The sequence below is a fragment of the Eufriesea mexicana genome, unplaced genomic scaffold, assembly GCF_001483705.2.
Source record: "Eufriesea mexicana isolate 0111107269 unplaced genomic scaffold, ASM148370v2 scaffold4744748689, whole genome shotgun sequence".
NCBI classification, from domain to species: Eukaryota; Metazoa; Arthropoda; class Insecta; order Hymenoptera; family Apidae; genus Eufriesea; species Eufriesea mexicana.
Window position 1 is genome coordinate 118,188 of NW_016907939.1, and position 15,899 is coordinate 134,086.

Consider the following 15,899-nt stretch of genomic DNA (forward strand, 5'->3'; position numbering starts at 1 on the left):
TTTTATAATATTGAACTTCGGGTAAGCTATATGTACAATCATAAGGTACATATCACTTCATTTATCATTTTCTTTTACATGGCAATAAGTAGCACACAATTAATGTTCAGTACATTAAAGCCTCTTCATTCGATGAAAAATGTCATTCTGTCACTAAATTTCGCTCATTTTTTAAACCATTGATATCAACTGTTTACTAAAAATCATATAAACAAGTATCATTACACGACTAATTCTCATAATCACTTCATTCTCTAGACTTGTTTATTTTAGTCTGTCTCACCACGTGCAACATAAATAACCACATGTGATACGTATTACCCTTTGCGGATTGCCGCATCAAGTGTGTAGGCGTATATACGTACACGTATGATCAGTGCAGTTAATCATTCGCGACGACGTCCCCAAGAATCTTAATATCTAGACAACGTTACAGTCGAGCCTGTAAGTGTCAATTAGCATAGCGCAATGGCACTGAAACACTAAAACGTAAGATATGCTGTAAAAGAACACGCAGCATGTGTATACATACAGCGTGCCATATATACAAAAGTGCGAATGCACTTTGGAGCCTTGAAACTGTACGTCCAACCACGACTACGGTTACCATAGCCTATGAAAGGTGAACCTTGGTCTTGTTCATAATACCAATCCGGCTGCAGCAACGATGCGCTTTTACCGTATCTCTAAGTGTTATACGTCGGTTCAGCGTACATTGTTGACACCCTATATTAGCGTGATCCTTACTGAACCCCACTCTTTAAACCCACTAGACTGACTGAAGTTTTACTTTCGTTCGAGGATTGGTCTCAGTTCAGGTTTGCCGCTTCGTGTTCTTGCGCATACCCGGTGCAGTTATTGTGGAATTTTACAAGGCAAATGAATTCTATCGTGCATTAATGTAGGATCAGTTGCTGTTTTACTGGAACGATAATTTTGGAAAAATGTCCGTGTGTGTGAAACGAAGGCCGGTCAACGGTATATTTACCTTCCTGTCGCGGTGAGTGTTTCCGCTTTCATTTTGCGAGATAAACGATATCGCGCACACTTCACGACATACAGTGATTCTTGTGAAATTTCAAGTTGTTTATCATAGAAAATTAACACGTTTGACATATTTTAACGTTTGAAAATGCTTTTCTCATTTGCAATTTAAAGTTATCGGAATTATGGATAATTATATTCTCAAAATTTGATCGTTATTCGAGATATTCGATTACCGTGAACAAAGGTGCTCCATTAACGAGCTAATATTACTGAAAATGTTAAAATATATATCAGTAATGTATCATCTATGTTATTTGTCAAAGAGTACATTTGACGAAATGGTAAACTTCATTGTAACACGTGTGTGTTAGCAAAACAAACATGTTGAGTACAATCACTCTATCCAGTGGCTTATTTTTGTGATAAAAATTACAACACTTATTTTTAAAAGATATTATAAGCAAATTTTGTAACTTGTATTTTATACAATTATTTCAACATTTAGTTAACATTGTAATTTTATTGCAATAATGGAAGATAGGCCACGTGCTTGTATTTATTTTTAATGTAAATTCTAAACTCTTAGAAAATTAAATACGTAGTAAATATTGATAATGTTATTAGTATAGATAAAAATATTTGAAAGAAATATAAATAAACTTTTGAAATAACATTTCGAAAGCTTCTCTTGTCATTTAATGATGTAATAACATTTATTCTGAACATTCATCAGATTAATATTTGTAAATATTTTTACTAAGGATTGTAAATGTATGTGCAGGGAAATGTGTATTTTATATAAAATACAATGTAAAACATATTAATGTGACTGATGTATCAGAGAGCTAACATTTAATTATAAACTATAAAATTGAAGCTTTTTGCATTGAATATCATTCACACTACATCACCAAATAAACTTCCACGAAAGAAGAAAATATATTATAAAACATCTCTTGCTAAAAAAATTACATTATATTATTTGTTCTTATTTTTAAATTAATAATCACGCTTTATATATTTTTCTATATTATAATAAAAAAATTTCAAAATAATTACTAATTGGTGAAAATTTCTAACAATTAGGAAAGAATGTTAAAATAAGAAATTATTGATATATTTTAATAAACCCAATTGTATGTTTCATTTCATTTAATAAAAAAAATATACCTCTATGTGAAAAATAAATTCCTAAGAATTATAAAATATAATAATTTGTACATATATGCAGGAGTTTTTTTGTATAATTTGTGAAAAAAATTACGGCATCTAAACCTGTGCTGTCTTCACACAATTAAAATTCATCGGTATAAAAATTGTTGATAAATTTGGATTTAAAATTTTTTTAATGGTATTCTAGAAAAAAGTCATTTGTATATTTCTACTATTTCACAGGATGAAAAAATACGATATACGTCAGATATATTAATATTCATATTCAACATTCTTTATACTGAAATAATCACTTCAGTTTGAATGTATATGCAATGATGCCTTGTAAATAATATTAAAAAGAAATATAATTAAATTCGCTGATCCTTTGGGAGACTATTTACTAACAATTTTAATTTCTTTAATTTTAACCCACGAAAAAATTTCTTGCTTATTTATACAAATACTTGATTTCTTTTTACCAACAAAATTTTGTTTATAATTGTTCGCCATAACATCCCACACAACACTAAGAACAATCACAAGAACGATCAACGCGTGACATAAACAGTTTCTTAGAAATAGTATTTTCCAGTGAAATATGAAAACAGCGTGTGCGTATAATTATGTTTACTCGCTCCTAAATTGAAAAGAAATCAACGGTATCGAAAAGTTTCTTTAACCAAGAAGAAATCGCGTTCTCGAATAATAGCTTCCATCAATTTCAACGACCACTAATCATGGGAGCAGAGATTACGTAACAGAGTCAGAAAAGAACCAGGAAGGAGTTTAAATGTCAAGCACCGAGTTTTGCTTAATCTTTCCTTAAGGTCAGACGAATCCATTGCGTCGGTATATCAAGTTGACATAACTACAAAAAAGAAATAGCTAACCATCGGTTAAGAGACTCGTTTTTGAGATGTAGGTAAAACGATGAATGAATTTAACGCGATAAATGGAACGGTGAACAATAGCCCGGAATGAGGCGAAATGCCATCTTCTAGACAAGGTCTCTAGAGTTCATTGCAGGTATTGCAATCAACAAATGTTGCGGTAAGTCAGGCGATCCACTTCGTATTGCTACATTCATTTCCTTTCTTTTCTTCTTTTTATTGCTGTTGCTAATTAGAAAGTTAATTTATTGAGAAATCATAGGAATATTTTGTACCCGTTCCATCACGTGAAGACTCACAAGCTAGTTCTGTCATGTACCAATACCAATCCATTTCCAATGCGGATATAAAAACGAAGACATACTTCTAATCCGAATGCGCCCAACCCTATGATTGTGTTTTTAATGGTTGATCCTATCGCATCATCGTCAAGTTAGGTAATAAGACAACCATTGAATTTACATGACAATTATTAGGTAACGTCAAGGTATACTACTGTATAATAGAAGTTATAGACGATTTCTCACGAGTACACTTGAAGTGGAAGGTGTAACATTACCGTGATGTTTACAACATCTATATTCTCACAATGTTAATACTCAAAGGTTTCATACTGGCACGAAAGTTTCAGCTTTAGTCGTGTCTAATTAGACATTTTCTATTCTTCAAGAATTAAGACGCTAATCACGTTTTGTACGAAACTCAAAGGTATGCAGTATATAAAATTCTATACTTTGCGTAGTAGCCGTATTTCATTACCAGATATAATCGAGTTTCGGCTGTTACTTAAATCGTGTACCTTATTGCCTGTTATTTCAGAAAAAAACGTTTACGAAAGGTTAAGGTTCAATAACACTTCTGATGACCCTTATAGATAAGAAAACCATGAATAGGTATTTACCCTAACAATGAGTGCACTGCTCACAAGAAATGGACTTTACCATTCCGTTCCCACGATGTTGATAGTAACAGTATTTCGTACTGGTGTATTATTTCCTACTTCATTATAGATAATTGATGATTCGTTACAAAGAAACGAAAATTGCTTCAGAAGTTTGCATTTATTATCGAACATGCACTCCTTCTTCTCACACTTTTGATTCCCTCAAACTATACTAAAAACAATTACAATTCACTAACACTTCTCTCACCTGTAAAAAATTTATTATAAAAATGTCAACGCCACGTTCGCAACTCTACATATGGACAAGCCTATATTTCCTATCTTTAGATTCCGATTCGCAGATTCCTTGCCATATTCGTACTCGTCGGTAGTACGACCTTACCGTCAAACATGTTACTGGATCTGGGTAGGCGTACAAACATTTCGATGGAGAAATATGATCAGGCAGAACAGGCGATCCTGAACTCGCGCACACACTTGAACCATGGTTCCCCTTCGTGGTTCCTCGGCGCATCTCACGAAATGACAGAGCACGCACAGAATCTCTCGCGGAAAGCGCTACGAATCGAAACAATGGCCGTGATGTTAGTGGAAGCTTTGAATATGTCATCGAAGGAAGCGTCTTCCGTGTTACCGTCAGTAGCCGCTATCAATTGTCCTGGTTCACCCACATTTTTGCAAGTGATGGATAGCTGCAAGAGGATAGATCCACGCTATAGGACACACAGTGGAAAGTGTAACAATGGTTTACATCCGACTTGGGGCGCTGCTCTGGAAGCTTACGTGCGATTTCTACCACCTGAATATGCCGACGGTGTGTCTTTGCCACGCACGGATTTGCCTAGCGCCAGGGACGTCTCCTTGAAGGTGCATTCCGGGGGGTCGGACCTTAAGCATCCGTATCTAATGGCGCTTACCGCGCTATTCGGCCAATTCCTCGTGCACGACCTTGCACATACACCAAAGATGGAACTACCTGATGGGGCGAAATTAAAATGTTGCGACGTAGAATATGAACACTTCCATCCGGAATGCTTTCCGATTCGAGCCGAGAATGCTGTCGGTTGTATGGAATATTCCAGATCGGCGCCGCACCCAGGAAATTCGCTGCAGGTAATACATACGTAGAAATATAACGTGCGAATTAAGTTCTTTGCGTAGGCTCTTGCGAAATTGTGAATGTTTCGTTGAAGTATAATGTAAAATAGAATTATTGGCTACATTACGAATGATGCAATTGTGATATTTTCGATATCCAACGTAGAATTGACTCGAACGATATAGCAAAGTTGTGGTTGGTTACACCAATCAAATGTAAACGTATATACGAGTATTCTGATTTTTAAAACAACAATTTTAAATATTGCGGGGAAATAACATGCTTCGACGTCAATCAATGCCGTACAATGTTGATTTGAAACGAGTTTTTCGAGTTTTGGGTATTGCAAATAATAATTTATGAAAAGTTGAAGTTTTCTGACAGCGTTGAAATGTTAAACAGAATTTAGTAACAGTAAATTGGTAGTTAGTAAACTATCAATTATTGCTGATATAAATCTACCACTTTGTCAAATTTCATTGTAATCGGTGGGGATCGTTTCTCAGGCTCCCCTTCTTACAATTAGTATCAAATAAGAGGCAATCGTGAACATTGGTGACATCTATCGTATTATTTCGGAATCAATCGGAAGTATCGGTTAAAGGCTCAGTTTTATAGTTTATGCTCTCACTCTATAGAATGTTTCAGTTAAATCATATCACCTAATATCTGCCTTATCGTTTGTAGCATGTAAACATTTTCCTGAGCGAAATTGGCATTAACACCCTGTATATCGTTCGAACTATACTTACTCTATTGTTCCATGTCATATTCTACATTCCTAAGTGTACTACGTCATTGGTGAGAGTGGAAAACTATATTTGAATAGCGAAGAATGTTTAACATAGTACTTAACGAAAAGTGTACAAAGTATTTTTCTCCATAGGGTTGCAAATTGGGTCCCAGGCAGCAAATCAACCAAGCGTCGTCTTACTTAGATCTTTCGCCTCTTTATGGGAGTTCCGAAAATGTAGCAAAAGCTCTACGATCCGGCAAGGGCGGTTTACTTAATACGCAAAGGAAGAACTTGCCTATGCCATCACCGAAGTACGAAAGTTGTAGAAGCGCGAACAAAGCTTTCCCATGTTTTCTTAGCGGGGATTCACGGGTAAACGAGAACCCTGGTCTCACTCTAATGCATGTACTTTTTCTACGAGAACATAACCGAGTCGCTACGGAGCTGGGACAACTGAATCCTCAGTGGGACGACGAGAGACTCTACCAGGAAGCAAGAAGGATCGTTATCGCGGAAATGGAGCATATAACTTATAACGAGTTTCTACCGGTTGTTCTCGGTGAAACAACACTCGACAAGTACGTATACTCTCTTTCGCTTTATAATTAATTTAATAAATTAACAATTATAATTAATTTAACAGATTAACAGTTTTGCTAGTTCGATGAATGGGTAGGATGAAATTTTTATTCCATTTTATTATTAATTTGTTATTTTATCGATGTGTATCTTTTATCTTGTATCTACATGATCTGCGAATGTAGAGAAGCTAAACTAAATACATTTGACTAAACGTTTAAAAGTATATACTGTAATAATATAATATATTGTTTGAAGCATTCGAGGTATTTATGTGATTTGGAGTAAAAAATACTTAAATATTGATAACATTTGCAAGATTCATTTATTGAATTCTCTATATTTATATTTTTATATTAAATTAAATGCTCTATTCTATCACATCGCTATTAGCATTATTCATTAATTCATAGATATTAATTATTATAATATATATTTGTTACAAAGAATGAATTGGAACATCTACAATTCCAACTTTACTTACAATTAGTAGTTTCATAGATTTTTGAACCCAAGTGTCTATGAGAAGGTATGATAAAACTTTCCCATAAGCCTAATCTTCATAATAACGTATTTATCACGTTTTGTCTCTTTCTTATCCATATAATAGAGAAATGTTTCAATATTCCATGTATGCGTATAGATTGTACATGTTATATGTATACATATATACTATGAAATTACTTAATTCTGTGAAATATTAATAGATTCCAGTTACGTTTAACGCATCGAGGCTATTTTCGAGGCTACGATATTCGAACAGATGCGACACTTTCAAATGCTGCTGCATCTGCTGGGCTCTTCTTCATTGCCACGCTGACCCCAAAAACCCTCGACCTAGTTGACTCGCGATCGGCGTTAAAGTCTGGAGAAAGGTCCTTACTATCGGCCTTCTACGCTCCGCAAGAGTTCTATGAAGCTGGTGCTATTGATCGCTTGATTGCTGGTGCTACAGGTCAGTTGAAATTACCTGTAAATATAATTCCAACAATCCTTAGTCAGACGCACACTTCATGAAATTAGCCATTGGAAAGCACCGGATGGTTAACGGTGATCGACATTAGTCGACAGGAGAGGATTAGGCTGCTGTTAGTATTGGTTTCGTAAGATCAGTTACAATTTTATTGGTTACAGACAATACATTGTAAATGCCCGAGAATGATATAATGTTTAACGAACAAGAAAAGAATTGAAAGCCATAATTATATGAACAAGATTCCTTAAGATACTGTTAAAATGTTTTGAGTATAAGTCACATATCAGTTAAAAGCTTTTAATTATTTTTTATTATTTGTAATTATTTGTTTATAATTAGATATTTTTTGTTTATAATGTTTTAATTTGAAACAATTGTTAGTTTTATTTTGGTTAAATTTTAATTTTGTCATGCATCTTTGTTTTATTCGTATTTATTTGATCAGCCTGAACAAAAGAATTAGTTGTTACGAATGTATGTCACTCAAAATGCCAGTAGTTCAAGTAAATTATTTGACTCGTAGTTATTTATTGTTAAAGTCATTTGCGAAGATGTTACTTTAAATGGCAAAGTTTTTAACGCAACCTTTCGAAGCGTGCAACAGTTATAGAATGTAATAGACTACATTGCGTGAGCCTTACAGATCTTTAGATTCGAAGACTGATCGTTCTAAAATCATATAATGATAATAACCTTTCTCTCAGATAATTCATTACGCGAAAGCTAACAAAATAAAACGATATATTTCGATAGAAAATAATTATTCGTTTTGTAATTTCTGCATACGCAACAATTGAAAAAGAATCATTTTATAAATAAATGATATGTAGATGATAATAAATGATAAGGAAAAAGAATGAAATCGGTACAAAACATTTTGGAATCAATTATTATTTTAAAAGCATTTGTTACATAATAACACAAGAGATAAATGCATAAATTGGATTATTATATATTTATTAATATTATGTAATATAGTATATTCTAATTACTGATGGAAATTTACATAATAAATATAAAATTAATGCTATTTTGTTTTAAGAATAATATTCGAATCTATTTATTAGAATAATGATTTAATTGCGATATTACATTTAGCAATTACAAAATCAAAGTAGTTTTATTTAATTTAACTTTTCATTATATGTATCATTTTAAGATTCTATAATCGTACTAAAAAAAAGGCTTGCTAAAAGTACACGTAAGAATTACATAAAATTTTCTTAAATATCACTACGATTTGCTAACACGTCCCATGAGAACTTGGTTTTAATGACGATCTAGGATGCAAGATTTAATTTCCGCGACAGCGGGACATTCTAGGAAGCCATTGCCGCCGGGACTGAATGAAATCCTTTTGGAACGATATTTCCATGATGGAAAAAGCAATGATATTGCCGTGGATTATGCTGCACAACTTATACAACAAGGAAGAGATCACGGTTTATCACCTTATGTCAAATGGCGATCGTTTTGCAATTTACCACACATCGTCCATTTTGAAGACCTTAGGGGAACAATGACCAAAGATACTATAGAAAGACTTCGAAAAGTTTATAAGTAAGAAATAAATAAGTAATAATTATAAGTATTCATATGAGAAATTAATAATGTATAGCAATATTATAAAAACAGATGTACTATAATTAATATTTAAATTAGGGGATACATTAAAATTAATTTTTTTTATTAATTTGATATAATGTAATAAATACATCTAGTGAAGTATACATTATTAAAAAAGCTATATATAATAAGTTAATTTGATATATATTTTTATATAATATTATATAATATTATCTATATATTTCTTATTTAAATTTCTAATATGTTAATAAGAAATAATACGTTAATACATTAATAAGAAATTAAACTGTCACACAAAACATACAATCATAATGATTTATTATTTAACCCTGAATATTTCAATTTATAGTTAATAATTTCTACCATTAATTAATTACTACAATTTATGCTTGTTATTAATTACTACATTTAGTAATTTACACACATTACTTACATTACTATAATTACTACAACTTACATTCTTTCTAATTTACAGAAACATAGAGGATATAGATTTAGTAACAGGATTACTCTCAGAAGCACCTTTACCTGATTCTGTCTTAGGACCAACATTCCTTTGTTTACTAGGACGTACCTTCCGGAATATTCGTTTTGGTAAATGATTTATGTTCAATTATAAAAACATATAAAATTGTATTACTTTAGAACTATACAATAAGTAATTGTTAATAATAAGCATAACATTTATGATACATTATTCAGGTGATCGATATTGGTATGAAAATGCAAACAGTCCAGGATCATTTACCTTAAATCAATTAGAAGAAATTCGAAAAATAACAATGACACAAATCTTATGCTACAATGGTGAAAGACTAAATTGGATGCAACCTAAAGCATTTCTTTTAAGAGATCGTTTCTTGTAAGTTTATTATTTTACTCAGAAATATATAAAATACTTATTATAGGAAGAAACATAATAATAATTTAAATTTTTAGAAATGAAGTGATAAATTGTACAATACACATGAATGGATCGCCAAATCTTTTATTTTGGAAAGAAAAAAGTAATTCATAATTTCTCTGATATTTGTAATTGTATATAACAAATATTATTTAGTTGTTATTAATAGAAAATATTAGTTATATTAATCAAGATTGTTCCTTACCGCAGAAGGTATAACTCCATATGTTTTGTTTTATTTTAAGGTATAAAATTAAATTTTTTTTTTTAATTAAAAGTTGACTAAAGTAAAAAGTAACAATGTAAGTGTAAATTACACATATTACTATTTAAGAAGTACTTATTTTTTATACATTTATATTATCAATTATAATTTTTGTATTTAAAAAATATATCATCTTAACAAAATATAAGTATTTTTATATTTTCTGTATATATGTAAATTTATAATGATAAATACTATTATACCTTTATAACTGATTTACATATTTAATAGTTCTTTAAATAATATTTATGTAATTAAATATATATTTTCAATACTAAAATATTTAATAAATGTAATGACCTTTTGGGTATAATTTGCAATAAAATAGTTTTTAATTGGTAAAATATACATATTATATATTTTGTACTGTTATTTTTCATAAAAAAAGAAAATAAAATTTTAAACTGTGAGTTTTCGGTAAAGTACTTATTTATTTTTAAAATTTCATATCAAAGTATTTTACTATATTAATTACACATTATAATATAATAATATATATATCAATTTAGAGTTATGTTATCAACAATGATTGAACACGATTTAAAACCTTAATATAATAAACTACATAATGTCTCAAATTTTATTATTTATATAAGTATACTTATATTTACCAAATAAATTACTTGTAACATAAGAATATAACATTTGTATTATTTTTAATTATTACAAATTTATGAAACAAATTTATAATAGTACGAAAAATTATTTATTGCCTAAAAATGAGATTACGAAAAAACATTTGTCAGTTTTTATTAAAAATATGATATTAAAAAAGAATTTTGAAATTAACACAAACTTTTATCATTGTTAAAGTACTCTTGGTTTAAATAAAATGTCTTCCGTATTTGATTATATATTTTATACATATTGTATAAGTTATTATTTTATAATTATAAATTTTGAATAGTGTATTATATAAGTGTAAGACTATTAACATATTACATCACTTTTTAAATTCCGGAAACAACTGGGCGTAATACCATCGTAGAAAATTCTAATTGTTGAATAACTATATTTTTGAATTGGTATAACGAAATAATAACAGATATTACTTGATATTATAATAACATATAATCTAAATTATTATATGCATATTTATTTCATTTCTTTGATTCTAGTTTTTTTATAACTCGTCGATTAATGGTTACGATATCTATAGAGTAGTAGAATATTCGGGATAATTCTCGAGTAACGAAGAACAGGAAGGCCATGCAATACGTTGATTCGCGTATCCATTGGGAGCAAAATTCTCATTGGTCAAATAGTACTCTGTTCATTGGTCGACACAGAAGAAGAACTTCCACTGCGCGTATAGTGTGCGCATTAATAACTCTGTGGAGGTTGCATCACTACACGTGAAGTAAGGGTTCTCGCGTCTCTTTCCAAGTTTTTCATAAATTTGTACGATAAAACCTATAAAATCAAGATGCTGACTGCTGCAAGATTATTAACTCGTAGTTGTAGTAATATAACCTGCGAAATTACTAGAAAACAACAATTCAGCACAATTCTTAAAAATGTAAGTTTCGGTGGCAATTCTGAACACGCCGTATAATTTCATTTATAAAATGTTTGTCCGTTTTATTGAATTTGTATACTGTTAAGATTAATTAATCATGTAAAATAGGTTTCATCTGTTTATATTCTATTTATTTTTATTTTACGAATATTATATTTGAATATTTTTACTATCAACACTTAAGCATTGCCGATTTTGTAGCCGGCACGTGATCTGCTTTTATTTAGTTCTTTTTTTTTATATTGTAATTTGATTTTGTATGAAGATGTACATTTGTTAACATTTATGAAACGTATATATAAAAATTTATGTAACATATTTGTAATAATTATCACTGAACATTTTTTCATTCTGCTGTAGTTATTTAAAATTTTTAAATTTAAGATTTAAAACCTAAATATTGTAAAATTTTAGACAATATAATTAAATAAATTTAAATATTTTCAGGTTGCAGCTCCTACATTCTCCGTATCCCAACGATTTACAGATTTACATCAGTACAGACACAAGTAAATCAAAGCTAAATTATTCTATAATTATTTAACATGTTTAATTATATATTTAATTTTTTCATATTATTAATAATGTAACATTAATAATATTTTTAAATATTATAAGTAAAAGTTATTAATTTATTTATTTATTTAGATCTGAAGGTGTAAAAGGTGCAGTTATTGGTATTGATCTTGGTACAACATTCTCATGTGTAGCGGTTATGGAAGGAAAACAAGCTAAAGTCATAGAAAATGCAGAAGGATCACGAACGACTCCATCTTATGTAGCATTTACTAAAGGTTAGGAACTATATTGTTATATAGTTATGAAATTAAAAGTGTATTTTCATTAAATATTATCATCTTAAAGATAAATCTTACTACTATAAGTTTGCATATTATTTATATATGATTATTTTACTTCTACCTAAAAGTAACATTATAGAAATGAGACTTTTAATTTCTGAAATGACCTTTAATAATACACATTGCTTTAAATTGTAATTCTAGAATGTATTAGAAAATATTTGATTAGTAATATTGGTCTGAAGTTTCCATTTCAATAAAAATAAAATGAAGAACTTATCAAATTTCAGAAGGAGAACGTTTAGTTGGTATGCCAGCCAAACGTCAGGCAGTTACAAATTCATCAAACACATTTTATGCTACAAAGCGACTAATTGGACGAAAATTTGAAGATCCTGAAGTAAAAAAGGATATGTATGTATCTTATGTGCATACATACATACATACATACATACATATATAATATATATAATTTATTTTTTAAATATCTATAATTTTAGGAAATCTGTTTCTTACAAAATTGTTCGAGCCTCTAATGGAGATGCATGGGTACAGGGAGGTGATGGTAAAATGTATTCTCCTAGTCAAATTGGTGCATTTGTGCTCATGAAGATGAAGGAAACAGCAGAATCATATTTAAGTACATCAGTAAAAAATGCTGTAATTACTGTCCCTGCATATTTCAATGATTCACAAAGGCAAGCTACTAAGGATGCTGGTCAAATTGCTGGGCTTAATGTACTTAGAGTAATTAATGAACCAACAGCAGCTGCCCTTGCATACGGTATGGACAAAACAGAAGATAAAATGTAAGAATTTTAATATTTTTAATCATATAATATAAATATATTTATAAAGTATATAAAATAAAGAATGATGTCATTATTTTTCGTCTCTTAGAATTATTGTGTAACACATGCTGAAATCATTTACTGACTATTTTCATAATATTATTGCTATTTCAATTAATAAAAGAAGTATACTTTACATATATAATATCTTTTTTCAGTATTGCAGTGTATGACTTAGGTGGTGGAACTTTTGATATTTCAATTTTAGAAATTCAAAAAGGAGTTTTTGAGGTTAAGTCTACAAATGGAGATACCTTCTTAGGAGGTGAAGATTTCGATAATGCATTAGTTAATTATCTTGTATTAGAATTCAAAAAAGATGTATGTATTTCATAATAATTTATGTTATTTTTAATATATATCAAATTATATATGTAATATTTCAATGTCATTTTTATTCTTTTGTGCAGCAAGGTATAGATGTAACTAAGGATACAATGGCCATGCAACGATTGAAAGAAGCAGCTGAAAAAGCAAAAATTGAATTATCTAGCTCTTTGCAAACTGACATAAATTTACCTTATCTAACTATGGACTCTAGTGGACCAAAACATTTAAATCTTAAACTTTCAAGAAGTAAATTTGAAAGTCTTGTTGGTGATTTGATTAAACGTACTCTCCAACCATGTCAAAAGGCACTTTCCGATGCTGAAGTATCAAAGTCTGATATTGGTGAAGTATTGTTAGTTGGTGGTATGACAAGAGTACCTAAAGTTCAACAAACTGTACAAGAAATTTTTGGTCGACAGCCATCAAAGGCTGTAAACCCTGACGAAGCTGTAGCCGTAGGTGCTGCAGTTCAAGGTGGTGTTCTTGCTGGAGATGTAACTGATGTTCTTCTCTTAGATGTTACTCCTCTGTCACTTGGTATATAATTATTTCTTTATATATTTAGTGAAAATTATTTTTAGACTGTGATGGTTGTAATAACTAATCTTCTCTCTGAATAGAATGAAGACTCTATATTGCTGAGTTATTATAATAAAATACTTTTGTATTATCTTAGATACATTTAGAGAATAACCAAAAATTAATATTCGTATGTTTTAGGTATTGAAACATTGGGCGGTGTTTTTACACGATTAATTTCTCGAAATACGACTATTCCGACTAAAAAAAGTCAAGTATTTTCAACCGCTGCTGATGGTCAAACTCAAGTTGAAATTAAAGTACATCAAGGCGAACGAGAAATGGCTAGCGACAATAAGCTTTTAGGACAATTTACTCTTATTGGAATTCCTCCTGCACCCAGAGGAGTGCCACAAATAGAAGTCACATTTGACATTGATGCCAATGGCATTGTTCATGTATCTGCTAGGGATAAAGGAACTGGAAAAGAACAACAAAGTATGTATATGTAGGAAGCAATTCAAATATAATTTTTATTGTATTTCACAAGTAGAGCGAGACGATTTTAATATGGACTAACAAAATTAATTGACCAATTCAATTTCTAATTTTTATTTGTAGTTGTTATTCAATCAAGTGGCGGTCTTAGTAAAGATGAAATTGAAAATATGGTAAAAAATGCTGAGCAATACGCGAAACAAGATAAAATCAAAAAAGATAGAGTTGAAGCTGTAAATCAAGCTGAGGGAATTATTCACGATACAGAAGCTAAATTAGAAGAATTTAAAGCACAGTTACCACAAGACGAAGTAAGGCTATATATAAAGCACTACTGTTTGTATTATATTTAAATATTTTTAATAATATGAATATATTATTAATTTTCTATTATTTAATACTTATACTATATTAATTTAATTCTTTTCATCATATTATGCAATAATTGTTTATAGTGTGATAAACTCAGAGAATTAGTTGCAAAAGTACGTGAAACATTAGCGAAGAAAGATGACACTGCACCAGAAGAAATTAAGAGCCAAACAAATGAATTACAACAAGCAAGTCTCAAATTGTTTGAAATGGCGTATAAGAAGGTGTGTAATTTATTTGATTGATTGAAGGTATTGTTATACAAGCATTCATTATTAAATTCATTTAATTACGTATAGATGGCCGCAGAACGAGAAGGACAAAGCCAAAGTCAAAGTCAACAACAACAAGAAGATGGACCTGAAAAAAAAGAAGAGAAAAATTAATTATATTCAGTTAACATTCAGACAAAAATTAATTGTACACATAAAGTTATAAAAGCATCAATTCACATGCTCAAGAAAAATGCATCATTATATAACATGCAACAAAATATAACAAAAATGATTTTGCATTTTCATTTTTGAGCGTGTGTAAGCTACTATAGTAAATTTAAATTTGGAGGATAAAGTACAGAGAAACCTATTTTCATTAAATGTTTGTAATTTCTATATCTTTGTGATTGCATAAAAAGGTTATTTTAACGATCGTCAGGCTTAAAGACCATGTTTATTTCTATCCGTACTAATGAATACAGTTCAAAAAGTTGAATATATAAATGTGATCCTCTACAAAGAAATGCTATGCGTAATATATTATTTATTATATATTCAATTACAATTTTGTAAAAGCAACTTAAATTGTAAACTCTGTATATAACGACTTGCATTATAGCATTTGCTTTATCAAATTTTGTATTACATTGTATTTACATACTAATGTAAATACGCGATTTGTTTATCAATTTCAAATACTTGGCCATATATGA

The 15,899-nt window shown here is 30.0% G+C and overlaps 2 protein-coding genes across 2 annotated transcripts; both read left to right on the forward strand.

Moving 5' to 3' along the window:
* Window positions 1-167: 167 nt before the first annotated feature.
* Window positions 168-9,931, forward strand: LOC108546425 (peroxidasin). Its single transcript, XM_017898492.1, has 8 exons — window positions 168-1,000; window positions 4,278-5,049; window positions 5,922-6,349; window positions 7,058-7,305; window positions 8,637-8,886; window positions 9,389-9,507; window positions 9,616-9,775; window positions 9,853-9,931. The coding sequence occupies exons 1-8, from the start codon at window positions 945-947 to the stop codon at window positions 9,929-9,931; spliced, it is 2,112 nt and encodes a 703-aa protein (XP_017753981.1). The 5' UTR covers window positions 168-944.
* A 1,499-nt stretch (window positions 9,932-11,430) lies between these two features.
* Window positions 11,431-15,482, forward strand: Hsc70-5 (Heat shock protein 70 cognate 5). Its single transcript, XM_017898534.1, has 11 exons — window positions 11,431-11,601; window positions 12,049-12,110; window positions 12,250-12,395; window positions 12,692-12,815; window positions 12,902-13,210; window positions 13,411-13,573; window positions 13,663-14,119; window positions 14,303-14,599; window positions 14,723-14,910; window positions 15,055-15,195; window positions 15,271-15,482. The coding sequence occupies exons 1-11, from the start codon at window positions 11,509-11,511 to the stop codon at window positions 15,355-15,357; spliced, it is 2,067 nt and encodes a 688-aa protein (XP_017754023.1). The 5' UTR covers window positions 11,431-11,508; the 3' UTR covers window positions 15,358-15,482.
* The last annotated feature ends 417 nt before the right edge of the window (window positions 15,483-15,899 follow it).

Bases quoted from the DNA above. Each gene is read 5' to 3' on its own strand.
- LOC108546425 (XM_017898492.1), top strand. From the start codon at position 945: ATGTCCGTGTGTGTGAAACGAAGGCCGGTCAACGGTATATTTACCTTC. The intron at 7,306-8,636 runs GTCAGTTGAAAT...TTTCCGCGACAG, and splicing joins CTTGATTGCTGGTGCTACAG to CGGGACATTCTAGGAAGCCA. The intron at 9,508-9,615 runs GTAAATGATTTA...TACATTATTCAG, and splicing joins CTTCCGGAATATTCGTTTTG to GTGATCGATATTGGTATGAA.
- Hsc70-5 (XM_017898534.1), top strand. From the start codon at position 11,509: ATGCTGACTGCTGCAAGATTATTAACTCGTAGTTGTAGTAATATAACC. The intron at 14,120-14,302 runs GTATATAATTAT...CGTATGTTTTAG, and splicing joins TGTTACTCCTCTGTCACTTG to GTATTGAAACATTGGGCGGT. The intron at 14,911-15,054 runs GTAAGGCTATAT...AATTGTTTATAG, and splicing joins CACAGTTACCACAAGACGAA to TGTGATAAACTCAGAGAATT.